This window comes from Lethenteron reissneri, chromosome 19 (genome assembly GCF_015708825.2).
Source record: "Lethenteron reissneri isolate LAM-NWPU_2019-01 chromosome 19, ASM1570882v1, whole genome shotgun sequence".
NCBI lineage: Eukaryota > Metazoa > Chordata > Hyperoartia > Petromyzontiformes > Petromyzontidae > Lethenteron > Lethenteron reissneri.
This window is the reverse complement of record NC_083797.1, coordinates 7400059-7423774: the sequence shown is the minus strand read 5'-3', so window position 1 is coordinate 7423774 and position 23716 is coordinate 7400059. Positions and strand designations below refer to the sequence as shown.

The following is a 23716-nucleotide window of genomic DNA, read 5'->3' as shown; positions in this document are numbered from 1 at the left end:
TATTTTGACCAAATATGTTCAATTGATAATAAATAAAGGATTTATGCATTTTTTTATCATCCTGAGTTAGGATACAATTTTTTGTGCATTTATCTTTCCAAAACACGTTTCCACATTTATTTCAAAAGACGCCACTTTTTCAAACAAAAAGGGAAAATTATCTGATTTGACTTCTTTGGCCCATATATGTCATGTGAAGAAGGGTTATTGGCCAAAATGTCACCTTTTATATACCTTGTAATTATAAGGCGGTTTTATTGATAATTGTGTGGAGTCATTCCTAATCCAGCCAAGTGACCCAGTGGCAGAGTTGGTTGGGCATTGACTCAGCCCATCATTCCTCGTGTGTTGATAAAATAGATACAACGTTGCAGGGAAATAAACAGTGGTTAACCTATGGACAAACTCATCCATGCCATTGGCATGTGGAATTTCTACTGCTGTCTCAGGGTTGTAAATAGAAAATGAGCAATGCCTCAATGTTCATTGTAACAGGAAATCACTTTGACTTTATTGTTTTCGTGTGTTTTACTGCAACACACCAGCCAAAGGGCTTTGTATTGAGTAATGGGCACTGACGAAGCCATATGACCGCACCAATCGTTCTGTCTGGTGTTTAATCCACGAACAGCTACAGGATTTGGGCTGTCAGGGATTGGCGAAAGCGCTCGCCGCAAAGCTTCGCAGGCGGGGAAAAGCGGGCACGACAATACGTATAACGAACTCCAGCCGTGCGAGACCAAGCGACAGAATCCAATTTCAGAGGGCAGCAGGTGAATGAATTAGCAGAGTCCTCCCTCGCCTTGTTAATGTTCCGGTATATGACACTCGTGGGTGGGAGCGCCGTGTCAGTGATTTAAGATCCAGACCTGTGCCACTGGTGGGCTCTCCACACAGCCCAGTGGCCCAGCGAAGAGGGTCAGCAATGAGATCAGATGCTTTTAAAGGAATGTAATCATTGGAAAAAAACACACGCGGGCTCTGCGTGTGCACACACACGCGCATGCACGTACTCAGACGCACATGCACACACTTTGGCATGTATTCAAAAAGCATATCCTGGCATTGGGGGTCAGGCTCGGGACGGAAACGCATGGGGAACCTTAATTTGCTAATGCTCATGGCTCCGTTTTCTAAGACACTATTTGTTTACAATTATACCAATCGCTATAGGAAAATTAGCACAGGCCAAAGCACCAAAGGCATGCTCCATCCATTACAGTGAAACCACTCATCCCTTTCAGGCTCGATAATTTCCAGTAGCCGTATATGAAAGGTCGCTCTGTTTTTCCCCCCCACTTTTTGTTTCTAATAACTTGAACATAATATGAAACCTCCTACCAATTACTTTCATTACAGTAAAAAAATCGATGTGGGTGAGGTCAAAATAATTGGCATCCTCCATTGGAACCTCATTTGCCAATAAAAAATAACAATTAGCGTCCTCTTTTTCTGACTAGAACAACACAGATTTAGTGCTGGGTATAACTTAGGATAACAAAAAATCTATGTACAACTGAAAGATGGGGAAAATATTATTAATATGTCGGTGATGGAAACCATAAAGCGCGTGCCGTGGTGCAGTTAGGTGCACAGATTTATTGGGAGGCGTACATTCACACATGGGCCACGCTATATAATGATATGATGCAGTGAAAGCTTTTATTGTGATGGAGGGGGAGGGTAACATCACAAGACTTCTTGACAGCGGTTTACTCTGCACCGTAGATGTGTTCTGCAGGATGAATGATGAGCAGCTTTCACTTTGTGCCCTTTTGACATGAGCCAATTAGGCACGCTGTCTAATGGAAAATACACATTTAAAATTCGTTATAGCCAGAACGTCACAAGATCATTTTTGGAAGTTGATATCAATACAGTATATATATATAAAACGACTAAACTGTAACGAAAAACCCCCAAAAGAAAATGAAATTTTGATTGAATGAGAAAACATTTCAATGGATATGCTAATTTCCCAGCTGTTAATATTCACGTTGAAAATGTGAAAACTCGCTCAAAGAAGCACACAAGGATGGACGCAAAACTTGGAATATCTCCAAGAGACAATGCGATATTCACACGGATTACGTAGAATACGTAGCCTTAGCATGCCTGGTATATATATTTATATATATATGCGCATACTGTTTACCCAGGAGAGTGTTGCCAGGCTTTGTCTTCCTGCTTCGTGATGTTTAGCCAATTCCTTACAGTGTAGATTTGCACATTGGGAGGAAACAGGAATATCTGGAAAGAAAAAAAACACCCACATTTTACCCAGGGCAATAATCAGGTGCCTTATACACAAATCACAATTTTCCTGCAAGTGGATCGCCAATGCAGGCACCATCGCTGTGTGATCCACCAACACGAGCTTGGATGTCAAAGCAATGTTGAACCCTGCTTAAACGGGGGTGAGTCTGGTCTGTACTTGATACTTGGATGGGTGACTCCAGGTCATAACCAATTGATTTAGGATTGGGGTTGGGGGAGGGGGTGCCGCAGAAATGGATTCATGAATCTGTCCGCACAGAGTGAAATGTTTCTGGATGCATGCGTGGGTTTTCTCTGGCTATTTTGGTTTCACGTGCACACGGCAAGTTGTGCAACGTTCCTAAAGGACCCTGTCCGTACGCGTTCTATGCAATATTAAAAATGTTCCGATTTAAAGCTTTCGTGACTGCAGGGATTTATCTTCTTGGTTCTTTTGTAGAAGGAAAATAATAAAATAATAAAAATTAAACATAATAAAATAATTCTCACGACGTTTCGGCCACAACGCAAGCAGCCGTCTTCAGGTGGAGAACAGGTCTGTCGAGAAGGCACTTCAGACTCTGCACTTCAGACTCTGCCTGCTGCTTGCGTTGTGGCCGAAACGTCTTGAGAATTATTTGATAATGTTTTATTTTTATTATTTTATTATTTTCCTTCTACGTGACTTTACCGAAAGAACCAAGAAGATTAAAAATGTTGACTGTGTTTATGGTATTGCCGCTGAGCTCACGCACCACGGCAATCTCCCTTTGTAAAATAGCCGAGAAACTGGCTGAACGGGATCGTCCACGCAACACGCAAACAAACTCACTTAAACTTGGCATTACACGTGGCAAAACACTCATTCATGAAATTGGCCAAACATCCCATTGCAATTCTAGATTTGAAGCTTTCGTGACTGCAAGGATTCATACTCTTAGTTCTTTCGGTAAAGTCACGTAGGTAAAAAATGAAATAAAAATTAATAAAAAATTTGTATTTCATTTTTTACCTACGTGACTTTACCGAAATAACTAAGAGTATGAATCCCATTGCAAGACCCTTCTTAAATGTTTCAAGGCCCAGGGTAAATGAGAAGCTCCCCATTTATTAAAGCATCTAAGTTTATACCCTTAACCAACACTGACCGGCTTGGTGAAGTATGGTGAAACAACCCCCCCCCCTAACTGGCACAGCATTGGAGAGGCCTTCATCCAGCAGTGAATTGACAGTAAGCTGTAAACTTCCGTCCTACGTATATTTTTATTTTTATTATATTTTACCATACAGGATTGTTAGTTATCTTTTAACGTTTGGTTTTACACATAGGCGGAGTTTGACATTTTGAGGAGGGCATGGGTTCGCTTTGCCCTTCGCATTAGGAATCGCGGGTGCATAGAATTAATGTATCTATTTTTTTTTATCTTAATTGTAAGCTACTGAAAATAACTTAATAAAGGTGTCCAGTTTGGTTGGGGCGTTGCCCCCCCACAGCAAAATTCGCTCATGGTTTTGCATAAACTTTTAATTCCACTTTGCTGTTTTCCATGTGAATTTAAACGTAATTTATCTTAAGGATTATAATCTAACGTTGCTTCGCCAGAATTAGAAAGTGTAACGTGTGCCATTAAAACATTCACACATTTGTGAAATATTGATACAAAAAGGCACACTTGTGAAGGGGCCCGCTCTTGAAATTCACGTGAAACGCAATTTTGATTTAATGTGGCTGAAAAATCTCGCTGTCGCTTGGAAACGGAGATTTATAAAAGTGAAGGCAAATTGGACAATCTCGTCGCTGAGACATGCTCTGGTTTATAGGCAATGACATCACACAATGTGCTTGCATGCAACGGGAAAAAAAAACTCGAGATGAGATGGGCCGATGTTGGTTTATTTATTTAGTTATTGCCTCTGAATTGTCATTCGCAGAAGGTAAGAATCGCGTGTTAGCTTTTTTTGCCTTTTGACTGTAATCGCCAATTGAGTAATTTTGTGGGCAAATATAGAATTTGGAAAATTTGGACCCTGGGTTGCCAAGCACATGGTGATGATCAGGTTCGACTTGGTAGGCCTTGAGCAACACAGGCGAGTTCAAGAACCAGTGCAGTACAGTTCATTGTGCTCGTTGAAATGTCGAATGGAGCTTCATTGGCAGCAACATTGAATGGAACAAATGGAACTGCAGCTGCTGTGCTCTTTCATCTGGTCAGTTACAAACTGCCGCTAGCATTTGACACATTGCATCTGTCTGGTGGTGCAGGATGGCATGTTGGTGATTACCCGTTTGCTTCTATGCCATTGCTACTCTTGCTCAGTCCAGTTGCTGGTATGGTGATTACAGTGTGTGAGAAATCCTACTGTTATGAAAAGTCAAACTGAAGCACGGCCATACAATCAGCATGTTTATCCCGAGTGTTGTAAACGCCAGAGGCATGGAAATAACGAATGTGGGCTGGTGCCATAGACTCTCCTCGCTCGCATGAACTGCGTGATTCAAGAGTTTGTCTTCGGTGCTGGCTTGTGCCACACCAGTGCGGGCAAGGGCAGGTTTTCGCACACCTCCGATTAGCACGGTTGGCTACGTACGGTGCAAGTCTGTAATGGTCCACTCGTCTTGCAATTTGTATCAATTGTTACAGTTTGAGCTCGCGTTTTTGATGCTAGAAAAGATTCATTTTGTGGTCAACGTCCCACGCCAGGTTCACCCAGCCAGAATCATAATTTTTATTTATCCTGGACCGCCATGCAGCCTGGCTGCCAGGCAACAAGGAGGGTTTCATTAATTTGGCAGCTCAGACTTGCGGAGACTGATTTTTTTTCTGAGCATCTTGAACATTTGTGGCGATTCATTTGCTGAACCGGAGCACACGATACCCGTAATGGTCTGCCGCCCTTGTGATGCAAGGGAATTGTCACGATTTTTGGGGGGGTGGGGGGGTCACGGTTTGATCGATAAATCAAAAACAAGATTACACGTACAAAGTTGTTATTGTGGTGAATGTTGTGCCTCTAGTGGCTGCAGGCGTTACGTGAACTAACTGCATAGAACGTATATATACGAGTTGAAATTATAGATTCTCTTCCACGTATGATTCACAGCATGATTTGTGATTGTGCGAATTAATTACTACATTGCCATCGTTGCACCCCCCTCGTACGGGGGCATTAATATATATTTTTTACATTTGCTCACTCTTATTGTGCAGCGCTGCATCTCTCATACACACATTGGCAACAATTGTGAATATATGTAAAAAAGACATCACCCAATAGCAACGTCGAAAAAAAAAGTAACGATGAATCGGTGCACAGCAGTTAATTTAAAAATGTGACTGCAATCAAAACATCAGCATTGTCCACGACAGAGGCGGAGCGCAAGACTTTTCACGAGTCCAGCGCTCAGAGGTAGTGAGTGACCCAGGACACATGCCGCTTCGATGCACGTGCCACTTTCGGGAGCAGGGAAAATGACTCCCAGCCAACAGAATTGCAGTGAGTGACAAACACTTGGTGCGTTCCGCTGTTCCGCTTGCCTACTGTCCGGCATTAACTGTGACGAATGAATCATCCCAATAACCATATGCTCGCATGCCACAGTGCAAGGGAACTGCTGACAAAACAAGGATTCTGTGTTGAGTTCCGTTTCGCTTTGCCACTCATGAACGTGTGTGCATTGTGTGTGCGCACGCACTTGTGTAGATATGCAGCACATGCAAACGTACTGTATACGTTTGCATGTGCTGCATAAGTCTTATACATGCATCACTGTTCATAATTGTTTTTTTACCCTTCTATCTGGCAACAAAACTGACACCTTTTTTACAAGGAGTCATGTTTGCATAGACCACGATACCTGCAGTCATAATGCAAACAAAAAACACAACTCTGATAATGTATGCACTGTCATTGAAGTTGATTGGTCCACACCCGAAACAGCTTTCCTTAGAGCCTAGTCTCTGTGCCTTTTGGCGTCATCTGGTCCAACCCATGTGAGACTAGGCTCTAAGAAAAGCTGTCTCAGGTGTGGACCAATCAACTTCAAGGACAGTGCATACATTATCAGAGTTATGTTTTTTGTTTGCATTATGACTGCAGGTATTGTGGTCTATGCAAACATGACTCCTTGTAAAAAAGGTGTCAGTTTTGTTGCCAGATAGAAGGGTAAAAAAAACAATTATAATATTTTTTACCGGAAAATGAGGTTCCGATGATGCGTCACTGTTATTAACCTTAGCTACTTTATGTGCATAGGATATACCACGGGGGAGCTATGGTACAGTGGTGACACACAACACGCTATGAACCTAGTCATCCGAGTTCAATTCCCGGTCACGGCTAACATAACAAGAATACCCGAATCGGTCCGGGCCAACGCTCCTCTCCCCAAATTTGACAAGCGTGGAGAAGTGTTATGTAAATGCAAAACGAGTAGAGGAGGATCTGCGTGACCAACTCATGTCTGCCAAAGGAGATAAGCACTCGCCCTTGCTCATCTGTGCACGGCGATGTTTTGAATATGCCATGTCATAATGAAATCTTGGTGAGTAATCACAGTCTACATATTACAGGGTTGCATTTTTTTATATATCCCACCGTATTTAATTTGCACTTCATCCAATAATAACCTATGTATCATTTGCGTGTAGCAGCAGCAGCAACGACAACAAAGCCACCAAAATGAATCCATTAACATTTCCATTGACAAGCAGGTAACGCACACTATGTGCAGTTATGTATGCAATTGGTTCTGGTGATAGCATCATCTCGGCGTGTAAACATTAGCCCAAGAGTCACATTCCTCCGTCGGAACATTTACCCAAACATCCTTTAGCAGTGTTCTTGCACACTGTAAGCACAGCATCTATGCACCCATCACATGCACTGGCGACACCCTTGTGAGAATGTGAATACCATTGCCCTCTGCTTTGCCTTTGACTTAAGTTGAACACACACCAAGCACGATGGATTATGCATCTACCATTGGCGTCACATGTTTGGCAGGAGAAGCCCTTTGAAGATACCAACAACAACAAAAAATCACTCTCAAACGTCAATTCAACGGTGAGGAACTCTGCAGGATTAAATTCGTTCCGAAAGCCAGCCACTGACGTGCAGTTTAAACTATGAACGAAAACATCGGTTAAAATGAATTGTAAAAAGATAGGGGTTAAAAGTGGCGGCGCTGCAATAACCTCCTCAAATCGCTGTTGGTATCGATGTAAAGCTTTCGTGACTGCAAGGATTCATCTTCTTGGTTCTTTCGGTAAAGTCACGTACAATGACAGCATCGCCCCGACAGACTGGCTGCTTGCGTTGTGGCCGAAACGTCGTGAGAATTATGTTATTATGTTTTATTATTATTATTTTATTATTTACATTCTACGTGACTTTACCGAAAGAACCAAGAAGATCGCTTTTGGTATTTGGCCTATGGTTCCATGCTGTCTGAGCTGGGAGATCAAATCAAACTGGCGACCTTCAAATCAAAGTTCCAGTGTGTGCACCACGCCAGCAATATTAAGTGCACTCCATAATACAGTTTTTTTTGGATTAGATCGCGTAAATATATGTGTCGTTTAACCCGCCGCCACCCGACATGGCCAATGAGTAATGTTTGTCACGTAAACAGAACGTGGCCAATTCGTCGCTAGTACAGCACACCGGTGTGTTGGAGAGCAAAGCCACAACATTTACAATGTGAGTACGACGTTTCACCAGTAATTACAACTAGCTTCATCAGGCAACAGCCAGATAAACTATACTTTTGGAATATGTTTGTGGCCAGGTATTTCAGGAATGAAGTTTCAAATGTCTAGTTAGATCTTAATCTGAATTTGCTATTTCTACACGGTGATAGGAACTCATAATTCATATGGGATTTAAAAAGAAAATGTAGGTGGCTGAATGGTAATGTATTCATTTGAAAATTTGACCCGTGGGGCATTGTAGTGGTCTGTGGGATTGAATTGTCCTCTGTGCAGTACACCTTCTTTCGTCAAGGTCAGATCATTTTAGAGTACCTCTCTCAACATTACTGCACTCTGATGAAAGCTGCTTTAGCCCCTTGGAAAATTCCAGCATGTCTCTTTACCTCCTGCCCTTCACATATTACTCAATCTAACACCTTCCATAGCACCCGTCTCTCGGGGGTAAGGATGTCATATTTTTGGGAATCGCCTTTTTGCCTGTCCACGACGCCAAGGTTTACCAATGACTTTTACAATTGTGCTCGGACGAGTGAGGATTTGGAAAGATGGGAGATTTCTGCAACAAAACACACAAGCTGAATGTTATTCTTCAGCCCCTAGGATTGCTACTTCAAGCAGATTCACAGGTACCCGCTGCTTCCTAATCCATGCCGTAAAACACCTCTTCCCTGCATTACTGGTTGCTATGACCACTATCTCGCGCAATGGGAATGCACCCACGGTAGTTATACGTATCAGCAGTTATGATACATGTTTCAGTGTAAATGCAGGGCACGAAAGAATATAGAGAGCCTTGTTTGCGTCATTTATTTCATGCTTGGAACTCATTTTGCACCAAACAACGAGGCCGAAGAGATACAGGGTCCTGACTGGCGTGGAGTGCAGTAACTCAGAGGTGAAACTGTTCTCGAGTTATATGGAAGCAACCAAGCTGAGCTGAGCTGAGCCTCTCTGCGATGTGCTTTCAGGTTGTACCGCATGTTGTCCGGCACGAGGCCCGACGTTTCGCTCCGCGTGCTGGCAGCGTCATCCAGAACGACATGGGGCACCACAGTGGCGAGATGTTAGCTACCTCGCCTGGTATACAGGACGTCGTGGGTTCGATTCCGACCCTGACACCTGTATATTTGGAGTTTGCGTGTTCTCTCCGTGGTCGTGTGGACTTTTCTCCAGGTCCTCTCGTTTTTTTTCCACCACGTTTATAAACATGCGTTTGGAGTTTTTGCTGCTATAAATGTCCACGTGATAAGCCACTTCGTTGAGCTACCATTTGTGGCCAGGTCGCTTCTGAAAAATATCTATATGGCTCAGTGGGCCTTACCTGGTAAATACAAATATAATTTGGGTCTTTCGGTAAAGTCACATAGGGAGGTTAAAAAAAATGACAAAAAACTACGACGGTTCGATCGCAACACAAGCTTATGTTGCGATCGAAACGGTCATCCATCACCTGATGTGGTGTGATCGAAACGTCGTAGAATATGAATTCCTGCAGTCATGAAAGCTTTACGTCGAGATAAAATACAAAGAGTTGAGTTAGTTTAAATAGAATGGAGCAGCTTACTTTCTCTCTCGATTATACAGGGTTGCTGCCTGCTGCCGATGTTGTTTGATGTAGGTCAGCTGATGTGACTTATTAACTTCATCACTTATACATTTTTACTTTAAACTTTCGTGACTGCAGGAATTCATATTCTTGGTTCTTTTGGTAAAGTCGCGTAGATAGAAAATTATTTTATTCACTTTATTTTTATTATTATTATTTTTCTAGCTACGTGACTTTACCGAAAGAACCAAGAATATATATTCATCACTTATGCATACAAGCTCATCACTCACTTGCGTATATGTGGTCAGTTCCTGAACAAACTTCCAGCACGTGGAGGGAAATGTCCGACATCATGTCGAGCATCACGCAGTACAATTGGAAAACCTATCGGAGACCTGTACAGCACAACCATTAAATATCAAGAAGGAGCTGAAACTTTGGTCCTCCATCCCTATAGGTTACCAAGTTCACCTGTTGGAGGCCTCTAATGAGACATTTTGCTCACGTGGCTCTGTTTTTACGACGTTGTGAAACTGGGCCCTCTGACGGATCATTTTCACATCATTGATTTTTGCATATGTTGGTTTATCCGTTGCTATCTCACTGGCATATTAATATTTGACATCGGTGTTTTGAAATATATTTAGACTTCCTTTTTTGTGACTATTTAAAGTGCTCAATAATTTAATAAGTTTCGATTTAAAGCTTTCGTGACTGCAGGGATTCATCTTCTTGGTTCTTTCGGTAAAGTCACGTAGAAGGGAAGTAATAAAATAATAAAAATAAAATAATAAAAATAAAATAATATTTTTATTCTTTTATTACTTCCCTTCTACGTGACTTTACCGAAAGAACCAAGACGATTAATTTAATAAGTATATATAAAAATAACAACATTAATTAAAGTTCAAGTTCATTTATTAGGTATAGCCCTGTGAGCCATTCGGCTCTTGAATCGGGTGCAACTGCAACAATCAAACAAACATGAACAAAAAACATCTTAAAGTGAATATGTGACTGAGTGCAAACAGAAAATCCAAGAAAAGAAGTAAAATATTGCAGAAAAAGCACCGTACACAAAAATGTGCAAAAATCCCAGTGGGATGCAAGTAAAACAACAACAACCACAAGACAACTTAGATTAAGGCCATCAGTCTAACTCTGTACTACAACAAACAAACATGGCCAAACCAAAAAACGTATCGAAAATCACCAAAATAAAGCCATAAAAGCAATGAAACAGTGCAGGTCATAGGAACTGTGACCGAATTTTCACAATCAACGACGTAAACAACATGTACTACCAAACTCTGCAGCCACAGCTGGCTGCATGAGTCACTCCACAACAGTAGGAGCATTACTCCCATAGAGGCCTCTGCCGTAACAGTGTAGGATATCCACGACTGCCTCCGAGTCACATGGAGAAGAGCGATGCGCCGTGCTTGTGCAGTGGGGAAATCCTAACCTTTTTGACTCCCACAGAACGCTGATGTTTGTGTAATGATATTACCAGTATTTAGGTCTTCAGCTGCAAGGTTTATGTTTCGTCACAGTGGCTTGATGGGGGGTGTTCAGGGTTCAGAGCACTTGGCTCAAGAAAGTCGTTCAGAGTCGACCACTAAAAAAACGGCGTTATAACAACGGGTGCGTTCGGCCTCGTACGAAAAGTGTTGCCATATAGAAGAACGGCGTTATAGCGCAAAAACGCGTTGCGTGAAAACGCGTTAGGCGATGACTTAACCCACTCCCATTCCGATGATGTACGTGTACATCATCGGTTTTTATTCGGAGTCCGTTCCGGAAGAAAAACTCAAATGAAATAAATCGTGACTTAAAGCTTTCGTGACTGCAGGAATTCATATTCTTTGGGTCTTTCGGTAAAGTCACGTAAATAGGTTTGTTATTTTCTTTGAACCTATCTACGTGACTTTACCGAAACACCCAAAGAATATAAAATAAAATAAAATAACTTTATCGGTACTGAGGCACCCACAAGGCCATGCGGGAGGGTTTGTTGTACAGTTTAGCACCAGCTATCATAGAGTGTGGTTGTGTCGCTATGGTTCTCTGCGGTGAGTACGTCGTCTCTCGAAATAATGCCTCTATAAAAAAAAATGTGCTGAACCGCTTGCGCTTTCCAAGATTCGGCGGTGAACGGGACCCACCACGCGACTTTGCAGACGTCTCTGAACGGGACAAAGGGTTAATAATGTAGGTGCTCATCTTCTTGGTTCTTTCGGTAAAGTCACGTAGAAGGAAAATAATAAAAATAAAACATAATAAAATAAAATAATTCTCACGACGTTTCGGCCATAACGCAAGCAGCCGTCCTCACCTGACGTTTCGGCCACAACGCAAGCAGCCGTCCTCAGGTGAAATAAAATAATTCTCACGACGTTTCGGCCACAACGCAAGCAGCCGTCCTCAGGTGAGGACGGCTGCTTGCGTTGTGCGTTATTATTTTCTTATTTTCCTTCTACGTGACTTTACCGAAAGAACCAAGAAGATGAATCCCTGCAGTCACGAAAGCTTTAAATCGAAATGTAGGTGCTGCGTGTAGTTGAAAGAGATGGATCGCTCGACCGCTGCTTGCTTGTGCCGTGTCCGTGCTGGGTGGGACAGGAGCTGCGGCGCGAGCTCGAGGAGTGGAGCCCGGAGAGCGGGCGGCTCGACTGGGGGTCTCTGCGGCCCCATGACGCGGCCGCCCTGCTCAAGCTGTACGTGCGAGAGCTGCCCTCGCCCCTCCTCACCGAGCAGCACCAGCCGGCCTTCGCCTGCGTGCAGAGTGAGCCGCACTGCCCTGTCCGATGCACGCACACCGTGCCCACACACACACACACAGAGGACAAAGACAGCCCGTAACAGACTGTTGGGGCAAGTGCTGTTAGCGAGTAGCACCTATGAAGGCCGGCACAACACATGGGGGTTGGTGGCCAGAACCACGCCCGGCCCGCCTTTGTCTCCATAGTGGACTAATTTGAGGCTGAGTCGACCTAGGAAAGGCCCAGAACCGGTTCGGATAATTTTCACCGAGTTCAATTCCCGCCGTCGGCGGGAATTGAACTCGGGTTGCCGGGTTCATAGCGCAGTGCACTCACCGCCACTACCGCTGCCAGCACACACACACAAGCATTACCCGACTGAACGAAATATTTATTTTAAGTGGATGAGTGTATTCTATAAGGCCGTGTGGTTCGCGACCCCGTGGTCGCGGGGCTCTCGGTGGTTCGCAAGGCTGTAGGAAGTTGGTTGCGAAATTGTTACAGTGATAATTATTCTTCAGAAAACACCACATTGCTTTCCTGCATGGTGTGGAATTGGTCATCGTTTTAGTTTATTGTCCCCCCCCCGCACCTCCAATTTGTGCGGTTGGCTACGTACAGTGTGAAAGAACTTCAATATACATTCATACATCAGCATTTTAAATCCTTTGAATGGATGCAAGTGTTAAAATAAATGTTACGCGAATATTTGTCGTCGGAAATTTAAGCTTCTATTTCGATACGTGCATTTTAAATTGTTATATCATAGTTTGAGGTATTTGTGGAATTACATTTTTTTGTTTTTACGTACATTTAACTTTCAAAACGGTGTGCACATTGCTATAGCCGTTTATCAACCCACTGTTTTATCGAGGCCTCCCCACTAGAGTGTCAGTCGTGGGGTTATATGACCATACTTCATCACGGACAGTGTCGGTTGGTGATGGGATGGCCTGGGACCAGTTCACATTTTAGTTTGTTGTCCCACCCCCACACCTCCGATTATCATGGTTGGCTAACGTACGGTGCCAAAGAAGATCAACATACACACATACAAGTCATAGCCGGGGAGAAAACTCAGGTCACCGGGTCAAAGAGCAGTACGTTAACCGCTGCACCACCACTCCCCTTCACTAACCCACCCAAACTGCCAAAGAAGATGAAGTATGGTCAAAACCTCCCACATGACCCGACATGGCACAGGGTGGGAGGTCTTCATCCTGCAGTGGGTTAACAAAGCGCTGAAAATTATTATTGATTTTATTGCCATACATATGTTTAACATAGATGTGTGCGATTCTTTGAGACTGGCGGCTTGCTTTACCAAGAATGCCACCGTTGATTTTCAGCGAATGTAACAAAGCTCCCACTCCCTCTCTTCTCTCATCCCCCCCCACCACCAACAGGCATTACGCTGCTCAAACATCAACTCCAAGCTCTGAACCTGTTGGTGTTGCTACTGCCAGACGCAAACCGCGATACGCTCAAGGCAAAGCAGCTTAACCTGTTTCCAAAAAAAGAAAAATTATTTTATGTGAAGGCTTATTAGCAACACTTGGTAGCCACAGTTACTGGGGAACTCCTCGGCTGTTTCGTCCGCCGGATTGACGTTCACATGTCTGGCGAAGTCGAGGCCTTCCCGCAATGTACATTGCAGTTGTGCCAATCCAAAATATTTAACAGCCATCTATTTGTTCAAATGTTATTGCCGGACAATGGACATATACGGCTTAAATCCTCCCCCCCCATTTGTGTATTTCCACTTAGCAATGTGAATGGGTGCATCACAATGAGGCCATCGGCAGGTTGTGCGTGGTGGGGTACAATGTGGGCACCTCGTCAAAGGCATCTGACCAGTGTGGAAAAAGTATGACAAATGCCCTCGAGAGGGGCTCTCTATAGCTCCCCTTAGCGGGGATTTGTGGTGGGTTAGCAAGCAATTGCGGGGCTACACCGTTTAACTTTATACATTTTGATAATTGAAGAAATGGAATGCAAGTTATAGCAGACTGATGCAGGATGACTTGAAATGTGTGACACGGAGACCACCCGCGTTGCAATTGTGGGGCGAGTGGAAAAATGGGTGCCCAATTATTTTAAACTCTAGTATCGGCCGGAAGGAAAGAGAATTCCCGACTGCACTATCTCTCGCAAGGAAAACCACCATGCCACACGGTAGCCAGCACAATTAACCTTCCTTTACATGTATCAAAAACATCCTCAAAGCCTCCTCACGGCACGCTTTAAGATATTTTGCGGGGGTCGACTTTCCAAGCCACGGTAATTGTACACTTTTCTAAACAAAGTCGCGCGCTTCATGTCTTAAGCATAACAAGCACTCTGAACGCTGTGAAGGAACAAATACGGTCTGCAAGCAGGGCCTGTCTAAACTACAGCCCTCCGCAGGCCAAATGTGGCTCCCGCCAAACTTCTCGGTGAATTCGGCCCCCCCCCCCGAACCCAAGTGTCACTCGAATTTGCAATAAAAAAACGGCCCGCGACAGCATTGAAATCCTCTTCATGAAGTGAATTATTTCACGAAAAACTGCGCGAGATAAATAAGTGAACCATAAAGGGATGTGTGTCGGCTCTGCGATCATGACATTTTTTGGGGGGAGTGTGTGGGGAAGATCGGTGGTGGGGGACGCACACCTGAGGACTGCAAGCAGTTGCCGGCTTAAGTGTCGTACTCAGGTGCTTCTATTTCTATTAATCTTCTCTGCCTTCCCAGTCTCATTTCTCCTCTCATCACATGAAAAAAATCGCCTACGTTTCTCACGTCGCTCTTTTGAACACATCCCACGTCCGTCCCATGTGCGTTTGTATTGTCTGTCCGTGGCCCATGGGTCTCTGCGCGTGTGTCAATCCAGTCCTCGATGCAAAAGGTTTGGACACCTTGCCTACAGTAAATGGCACCAAGGTGGAGCATTAAAAGACATTTTCTCGAGGGTATTTAAACCCAAGAACATGCATTACCGTTAATGTGTCGATGATAAAACGCAGGCACAGGAGGCCTTAGCACAGAGCTTGCAAGCGGGGATTTAAAACAAAGCTGCTTGTAACACAATAGCAGGAACTCTGCAGAGCAGTCGCATATGCTGGGCTTGTTTTCGTAAGGAACAGCTGAAGTGCCAATGACAAAGCTCACGCTGCTCAGACTTTTATCGAAAATGTTTCAGTTTCTGAAAAAATAAAACATTTTATTACATCATTTTAAAGACAATGTTTTTCGCGACGTATATTTGAACAGTCGAACCCAACGATAACATCGCTCCAGCTCGTTATAACCTCACTGGCCGTCACAGAGGGGGGAAGGCCAGGATTCTTCGAGTTGTGGAATCAGAGATATTTTGAGTGAACGTACCTTTTGTGGCACCTAGTGTGTATATGCGTGGAGTTTCTCAGTGTACTTTAGTTTCCTCATCAGTGTAATCGTATTTAAAAAAAAAAATCAGATAAAATGTCTAAGCAATATCCTTAAATTTTTTTTTTATCTGAGCCCGGTAAAAGGTACAAACCGTAACAAGGGAGCGGGCGAGGGGGGGGGGGAGTACAGAAATTCCATCGACCGAATTCGGAACTCGGTGCTTCTGGGTTCTGGGAAGAGAGAGAAGTATACTCTTAGTTCTTTCGGTAAAGTCACGTAGGTAAAACATGAAATAAAAATTAATAAAAATAAAACAATAAAAATGCAGTCACGAAAGCTTCAAATCTAGAAGGGAGAGAAGGTTGGGCTCTCGCTTCCCCACTCACGCAGTAGGGACTGCAAGCAGGGGGAGCATCGGAAGGGGAAACGGGGTGCGCGGTGGGGGAGGTCTAAGCAACATCTTGAGAAAAGTTTTCCCGAGACCCGTCGAGGCATTCCTGTATGAATTTAAAGAATAAAGATAATTCATTCATCGACGTGGATGCTGCTGCGATGCACTGGTTAGCACACTGGACACTGGAGTTATCCAGCAGTGCAAACAAATGGGCAAGTTTCTTAGATCCTCCTGCCTTGGACCATCCAGGAGTATACGACGTCTGACCAGCATAGAGGACTCTCGTGCAGAAGTGCTTCACTAATTTTCAGAGTAGGGGGGCCCACTTTTGCCGTTAAGATATCCGTGTGAGGAGCCACCACACATTTGAAACCGTCGGGGTTTGATAGCACTATGATGGGGGAGGGCGGGGGGTGTTTTCACGTGTTGTGTATTGTCGGGGGACCGCACTAGAGGCCAACAGGGTCCGCCAGTGGCCCGCGGGTCTTGCATTGAAGAACACCGTCTCTAAAGGCCCTCTCCAGAGCTCCCTCTAGCGTTACGAGCAAGCCTTTTCAGGGCTGCACATTTACCTTAAAACAAACAAAAAAAAACATCTTTACCAATCTGAGAGCGCCGCCCGTCTCGTGTGCCATTTCAGGCCCTTCTGGAGTTCCTGAGGCGAGTGTGCGAGAACGAGCGAGAAAACCGAATGAGCCTGCGCAACGTGGCCATGGTGATGGCACCAAATCTGTTCCTGCCGCGGGGGCATCAGAGAGGGGGGCAGCCCTCGGACCAGCGGCACGTGATGCAGGCCGGCGCCGGCATCGTGGGCGTCACGAGGCTCCTCATCAAGCACCAGGACCTGCTGTGGACCGTGAGTTCGGCTGCTGGCCACCTTCTTTCTTCACTATTGACAACTTGCAGCTCAGCACACGGCAGATGCCTACGCAGCGCGACTCACGACCTCCTCTCGATACCAAGATCTAGGATGGTCATGTCTACGCGCCGCTTCTCGGTGGCAGCCCCAACAGTCTGGAATGATATCCCTCTGCACATTCGCTGCATCACCTCAATCGCCTCCTTCAAGAGAGACTTACTAACTCACCTCTACAATCATGCTTTTGAGCGACTCTGAGCTTGGCTCCGCGCCTCTGAGTTGCGGCCACTACGTCTGCAAATTTGCGCGCGTTACAAATTGTACTATTATTATTATTCTGAGTTACAAACAGGCACCGGTGGTCATATCGTCGGGTGGGGTGAGTGGGGGGGGGAGATGAATATCTCACAATTCTCCAAAAAAGTAATTTCCTGCTCAAATGAGCGCAGGGGCGGTGCGCATATCCTGAGCCACTCGAGTAAAATAAATGGTTTGCGCAGTTGATTTAGATTTTTTTTTCTATGAGCCTGGTGACCCGAGTTAGATTCCTGATCAGTTAACTGGTGATTAATATTTGAAGCTGACTTAAGCAACACCTTAACCAATGTGCACTGATCGGCGCGGTGCAATAAGGTCAAGTGTAGGGAGGCCTTCATCCATCAGTTGTTTGGTAAAGGGATGAAAAAAATGTCAAATAAGCTGCAAAGGAGGGAAACGGCAAGATCAGCGAGACAGAGGTGGGTGTATAATGTCGTAGCAGTGATGGAAGCAGAGAGAACAGTGAAGGCAAAACACGTAAAGATGTCGATGAGGATGCGGACAGTGAGTGGGTAGGCATAAAAGGCCGATGCCATTAACTAACGATGTCCACCCCCCCTACTTATGAAAGTTTTCACTGACCGTGGCGTCGACGATCTTCTCACCCGTGCCCGCCAGGTGCCTGCGTTCCTGTTGCGGCAAATTCGCGATGTGTACGAAGCCCAGAAACGAAAGCCGGTGCGGGAGAAGAGCATGAGGAAGCTGCTGAAGAAGGGGAGCAGTGAAAAGGAGAGGCAGCCACAAGACCGTCAACCTCGAGAGGTAAGAAGATCCGACCGTGTACGTCCAGTGCTTCGCCTAGGTACATTGGCTTCCGGTTGCCAAACGACAACATTCTAAGGCTGCGCTCATTGCACGCAAAGCGCTTGTCACGAATGAGCCACGCTGCCTTGCTGATGTCGTTGAGGAGTGTAAACCATCACGTGAACTCCGGTCATTCTCGCAGCAGCAGCTTTTGGCTGGCCATCGAACAAAGACGGTCACTTGCGTCGCGCGCTTTCAGATGCGCTTCTGCGGCCGTCTGGAACGCTCTTCCTTCCGATATTAGGAAGCCACTGGAGCTATGAACTTTTAAATCTAGATTGAAAACGAATTTCTTTAGAACTGCTTTTTGTGTTTAGTTTGTTGTCCTTCCCCCCACACCTGATTAGCACGGTTGGATACGTACGGTGCGAAAGATGCTCAACATACATACTTCTGCCAATCTTCATCTCCACTGGGTTGTCGTCAGTGTTGAGTTGTCGAGCGCAAGTTGTTTGCTGTTGGGGGGTGTTGATGGAGCGGCATACATATATACTGTCGTGTCTCCATCTTCCAAGTCAAATGTGGGAAACAGAATTCACGTCGTGGAAGCGAACACAACAAGCCACTTACTTTTACACCATTGGAACCTCATTTGCCAGTAAAAAAATATGATAATTAGTTTTTTACCCTTCTATCTGGCAACAAAACTGACACCTTTTTTTACAAAGAGTCATGTTTGCATAGACCACAATACCTGCAGCCATAATGCAAACAAAAACATGACTCTGATAATGTGTGCACTGTCCTTGAAGTTGATTGGTCCACACCCGAGACAGCTTTCCTTAGAGCCTAGTCTCACATGGGTTGGACCAGATGACGCCAAAAGGCGCACTACATACATTATCAGAGTTACGTTTTTTGTTTGCATTATGGCTACAGGTATTGTGGTCTATGTCAGTTTTGTTGCCAGATAGAAGGGTAAAAAACAATTATCACTTTCACGTTGTTAACATTGTAATCTCAGAACGATAATAACGTGTTCAGAAAGAAAAAACAAAATCTCACCAAACGGCCACGATGGTAAGGTAATGGGTCTCGTTAAGTTTACAGCACGGCGCTCACCTTTTTCGCGTGTGTGTGTGTCTCTCCTTTTGTATCGTCACCGGCAGACAATCCACTCGGAGGTGCCCGAGGGCATCATCCGCGTTCAGGCACCGCGGTTGCTCAAGGTCTCCATGGCGATACAACTGACCGAGCAGATTACTGCGGGTGACATAGTGGAACGCTTCCAAAGCAACCTGTCACATGCCAGGTGCGACCACAGCCAAACAGTGGGGTCAGCTGCGTGGGAGTTGAGAACTATTTTGTCTCGTATGCATTTACGCAGGCACACGCGTTCCACGTGGCCACTCGCAGTGGCTTTTTGCCGTTTCTGGAGGAACCCCAAAGGCATGGGTTCAGTCTCCTGGCTCCGCTAAAATTGCGTTTGGCCAGGAGACATGCATACGTATGTACTTAAATCTACCTACTGTGACCAAATCACCTATAATGTGGCCGAATCCATTAGACCTCAAAAGCCCAACAGGCATGAGTGTGGACAGTGGGCTGACTCTTTAAATATTGAATATGTTCACGACATGTCCATACACATGCGCAAGGATGAACACGTACTTATACAAAGTTTACATTTTAAGTACAAGTGAAGCGAAATCTTAAACAGTTTTTTTTTTAACTACCGTGTTTTTTTTCCCCGTGCAAATTCAAACGACGTAGGCTTGGTGGCCAAGAGTTTTGATTACGGGCTCGATTGTCTGGTCAAACTCTGAACAGACTATTTTCTGTTGAACACGTGGGAGGCTTTCGCGACCAATATCATCCATAATTGACGTTTTTGGGTTAGATCGCGTAAATGTATAAATGTGTCGTACTCGGTTTGTAAATGTTGTGGCTTGGCTCTCCAACACACCAGGTTAGTGCTGTACTAGTGACGAATTGGCCACGTTCTGTTTACGTGACAACCCTTACTAGTTGGCTGTGTCGGGTGGTGCTGGGTTTTAATGACACATTTATATATTTACGCGATCTAACCCAAAAACCTCTATTATGGACTATTTTCTGCTCTATTTATTAGACGTAAAGGTAGGCAGTATTCTGCGACAATTATACAGAAAACAACATTGTTTAGCGCATTGATAAATCATAATTATGTTTTTTTAGTTTAGATTCCAAACCAATTGTAAATTCACAACCATTTTATCGATTTATATGAGCACAACATTTCTGTTAGAAGGAACTGAACTTCATCTATTCCCACAATGAGGATAATTCACGAAATGAGTCTTCAAGAACTTATCTGACCTTGTGGTTTCCCCCCCCCCCGCGATAAACCAATGATAATGGCGTGTGTGTCTGTGTCCGTGTCCCACGGTGCCAGTAATGGAGCCCGGCAAGAGTCGGACATAGAAGAGCATCGTCTGTACGAAGTTGGTGGAAACATAGGTGAACCTCATCGCACCCTCCATGACGTAACATGATTTTGACGATTTAGAGCTTTCGTGACTGCAGGGATTCATCTTCTTGGTTATTTCGGTAAAATCACGTAGAATGGAAATAAAAAATAAAAATTCTCACGACGTTTCGGCCACAACGCAAGGACGGCTACTTGCGTAGTGGCCGAAACGTCGTGAGAATTTTTTTATTTAATTATTTCCATTATACGTGACTTTACCGAAAGAACCAAGAAGATGATTTTGACGTTTAACACGTAGTAGGCTTTCGCGACCAATATCATCCATAAGAGGTTTTTGGGTTAGATCGCGTAAATATATGTGTCGTTGAAAAAGGGTTGTCACGTAAACAGCACATGCCAATTTGTCACTAGCACACCGGTGTGTTGGCGAGCCAAGCCACAACATTTACAACCTGAGTACGACGTTTTGCCAGTAATTACAACTAGCTACATCAGGTGACAGCCAGATTTGTTCATGCACACTTTTCAATTCTTTGGCACGCGTTTTATTTTTTTGTATGTAGCATATAAGAAACATTGTGCGATTCAAATTGCTGTTTCACTGAAACTCTTTATTATTTAAGGATACCTTTATGGATGCCGTGCATATTTGATATCATGCGTTTACTAGATAAGCTCATAATAGAATGTATACTGAAGTGTACATTCACAACATGTACACATAATTCACATTACACGTAAACTGCACTCTTAATTAGTCATAGCAACGACGCTGTTGTGTTGTAATGGTTAGCACAATTGGGTTTGCGATATGGAGGTCGCCAATTTGGTCTCCCTGCGTTGCAGTTGATAATAATGAGCACGTTTCTTGACGCACGCTCACCTGTCCACCGGGCAGTATAAATGCGTACACCAGTCGATCGCCAGGTTGCCTGTGGTGGGGAAAAGTGTGGGTGCTCCAATCTCTTCTATTGACGTCTGGCCGGCGTGGAAGAGCAGCCCAAATACCGTCTGGAGGGGGGACCCCTAAGGTCTCTCTCTCGCCGAGGCCATTTCGCTAGCGGTGGCGTGAGAAAGAAAATGCAGGGCTGCACCTTTACTCGCCAAGTCAAGAGCAAGAGTTTGTTTTGATGTGCGTGCTCAAATGAATTGCGAAGCGTGGGGCTGTCTGCAACAGAGCCTGTGTGGGATCTACAGTAAAAGGCATCCTCTCCACCCCCCCCCCCTCGTTTCCCCATCGGTGTCATCATTTCCAACTGTGCTGGCCACGCAGGCGAGCGCCGTTTGGACAACCAGACCTGCATGCTGGCGCTGTACCGTGTGAACCCGCATGCCGAGTGGGTCATCAAGCCGCGGGGGCTGCCCGCCGCGCCAAATGCCGTCTGTTGACCAGGCGGCCGCTCGTTTATCTTGGACTGCTCATGGGGGCCTCGCGCCTCAGGCGATCGCTCAGGAGGCACGGGGAGGGTCACGGAGGGCGCAGGCGCTGCTACGCACAACTTGCCGTGCTGAAGCAAACATTGGCCCGCGATGTGTATATAGTAAAAAAATACAGACACTCGTGAACATGTTCCTGTTTTTTGCTAAGTGCTGGGGTAAAGTTGTACGTTTTTCAACAGCATTGACAAAGATCAACGGTGATTTATGCATTTTTTAAATGTTTTTTTTTAAGCACTGCAAGGGAAGAACACTACAAGTTACTACGACAATCACTATTATTTAAATGTAGTTTAACTCTAAATTTGTTGATTTCATTTGCTCTGTGACAAAGCATTTGAACCTGCACAGCACTGACAGGTTCCACGTTTGAAGGAGTTACACTTCACCTCATCATGTGTTGGAACAAGCAGAATGTTTTGGAAGTAAATGACTGCATATAAAATATAAGGATAGTGCACTTCAAGGCTTGCAGGTACTGGGACTTGGAAGAAAGATGTTTTGAACGAATGGGGAGTGCCAACCCTACACATGGCCGGAAGAGAAATGCTCCAAAGGATGCAACCGAAAACAAATCATGAGCAGTGATACCACTTCTGTACATACACTAAGACGGATATCCAAGCTATCAAGGATACACAAAGACAATGGACATTTCCTGTTTTGAATTGTACTCGCGTAGAAGTACAATGAGCGTATTACGAAGTGCATGTCTTGCCAAAGGATTTCTTTTATATGCATCTAAGTATTGTACCAAACCAGTATGATTATTTTTTAAAGACTTTGCTGTGGAAGTAACTGATAAAAAAGGAAATCTATTGAAGATAACCACTGCCAGTTAACGCTGTTTGGGTTGACACTCAGTACCAATGCAATCGTGTTCCGTTAATCATTGTGGGAGGTGGTGCGGTCATGCAAACGCTACCTTTTCTTGAAATACGATGGGAATTAAGCACTCGACATGTGAAGGAAAAAACACATCGCATCCATACGCCGATCATAAGTGCTCCTCTGCAGTTGTGCACAGCTGTGCGTGGAAAAACTTCATTTAGCAGTCCACTGCTGGATGAAAGTTCCCGCCCCCCCACGGTATTGGTAGTAGGGGGTTTTGGAGGTCGGGAGAGGGGGCGGAGGGTATCGGCTCAGATATCGCTCAGCACTGATGGTGGCCAGGGCTGGGAATTGAACTCTGCTTTTTGTGTTCTTAGCGCAGTGTGCCAAGCACTGCATCGCCTCCCCCCCCCCGCGCATAGTAACGAATGACTTGGTCTTATGTGTGCCAAGGGCATTGCATTAAGACCCATGCTAATGTTCTTGGAAAAATACCACCAGGAGCTGGCTTCAATTTGAAGAGTGCACTACCATTACAAGAGGTCTGGTTCAACAGGAACAGGCAAGTGGAGTTACATTATGATGGTATATGCTGCAACACAACCACTAACTGACAATGTGTTTCGATTTAAAGCTTTCGTGACTGCAGGGATTCATCTTCTTGGTTCTTTCGGTAAAGTCACGTAGAAGGGAAGTAATAAAATAATAAAACATAATAAAATAAAATAATTCTCACGACGTTTCGGCTACAACGCAAGCAGCCTCATTCTTCACCTGAAGACGGCTGCTTGCGTTGTAGCCGAAACGTCGTGAGAATTATTTTATGATGTTTTATTATTTTATTACTTCCCTTCTACGTGACTTTACCGAAAGAACCAAGAAGATGACAATGTGTTGTTGGCTTTTGTCAGTTTTGAAAAAGAAAAAGCATAATAGTTGTGTAACAGTAGTTTATATGATACGCGTCTCAGTGCAGTAAGTTAAGCTATTTTAAACACGTAACCATTTTAGAGTGTAG

General features: G+C 44.6%; 1 protein-coding gene across 7 annotated transcripts in view; it reads left to right on the top strand.

Moving 5' to 3' along the window:
* Nucleotides 1–23385, top strand: part of LOC133344220 (rho GTPase-activating protein 18-like) — a 43930-nt gene extending 20545 nt beyond the window's left edge. For 6 of the 7 annotated variants that reach the window (XM_061554273.1, XM_061554274.1, XM_061554272.1 and 3 more), the window contains 7 exons: nt 12139–12301; nt 13685–13767; nt 16680–16895; nt 17835–17978; nt 19130–19272; nt 20395–20459; nt 21704–23385. In XM_061554273.1, coding sequence (XP_061410257.1) covers nt 12139–12301; nt 13685–13767; nt 16680–16895; nt 17835–17978; nt 19130–19272; nt 20395–20459; nt 21704–21819 — 930 coding nt within the window. In that variant the 3' untranslated portion in view covers nt 21820–23385. Of the gene's footprint in view, nt 1–12138; nt 12302–13684; nt 13768–16679; nt 16896–17834; nt 17979–19129; nt 19273–20394; nt 20460–21703 lie in introns of those variants that run through there. The other variant, XM_061554278.1, reaches the window with a different exon arrangement.
* Nucleotides 23386–23716: the final 331 nt, after the last annotated feature.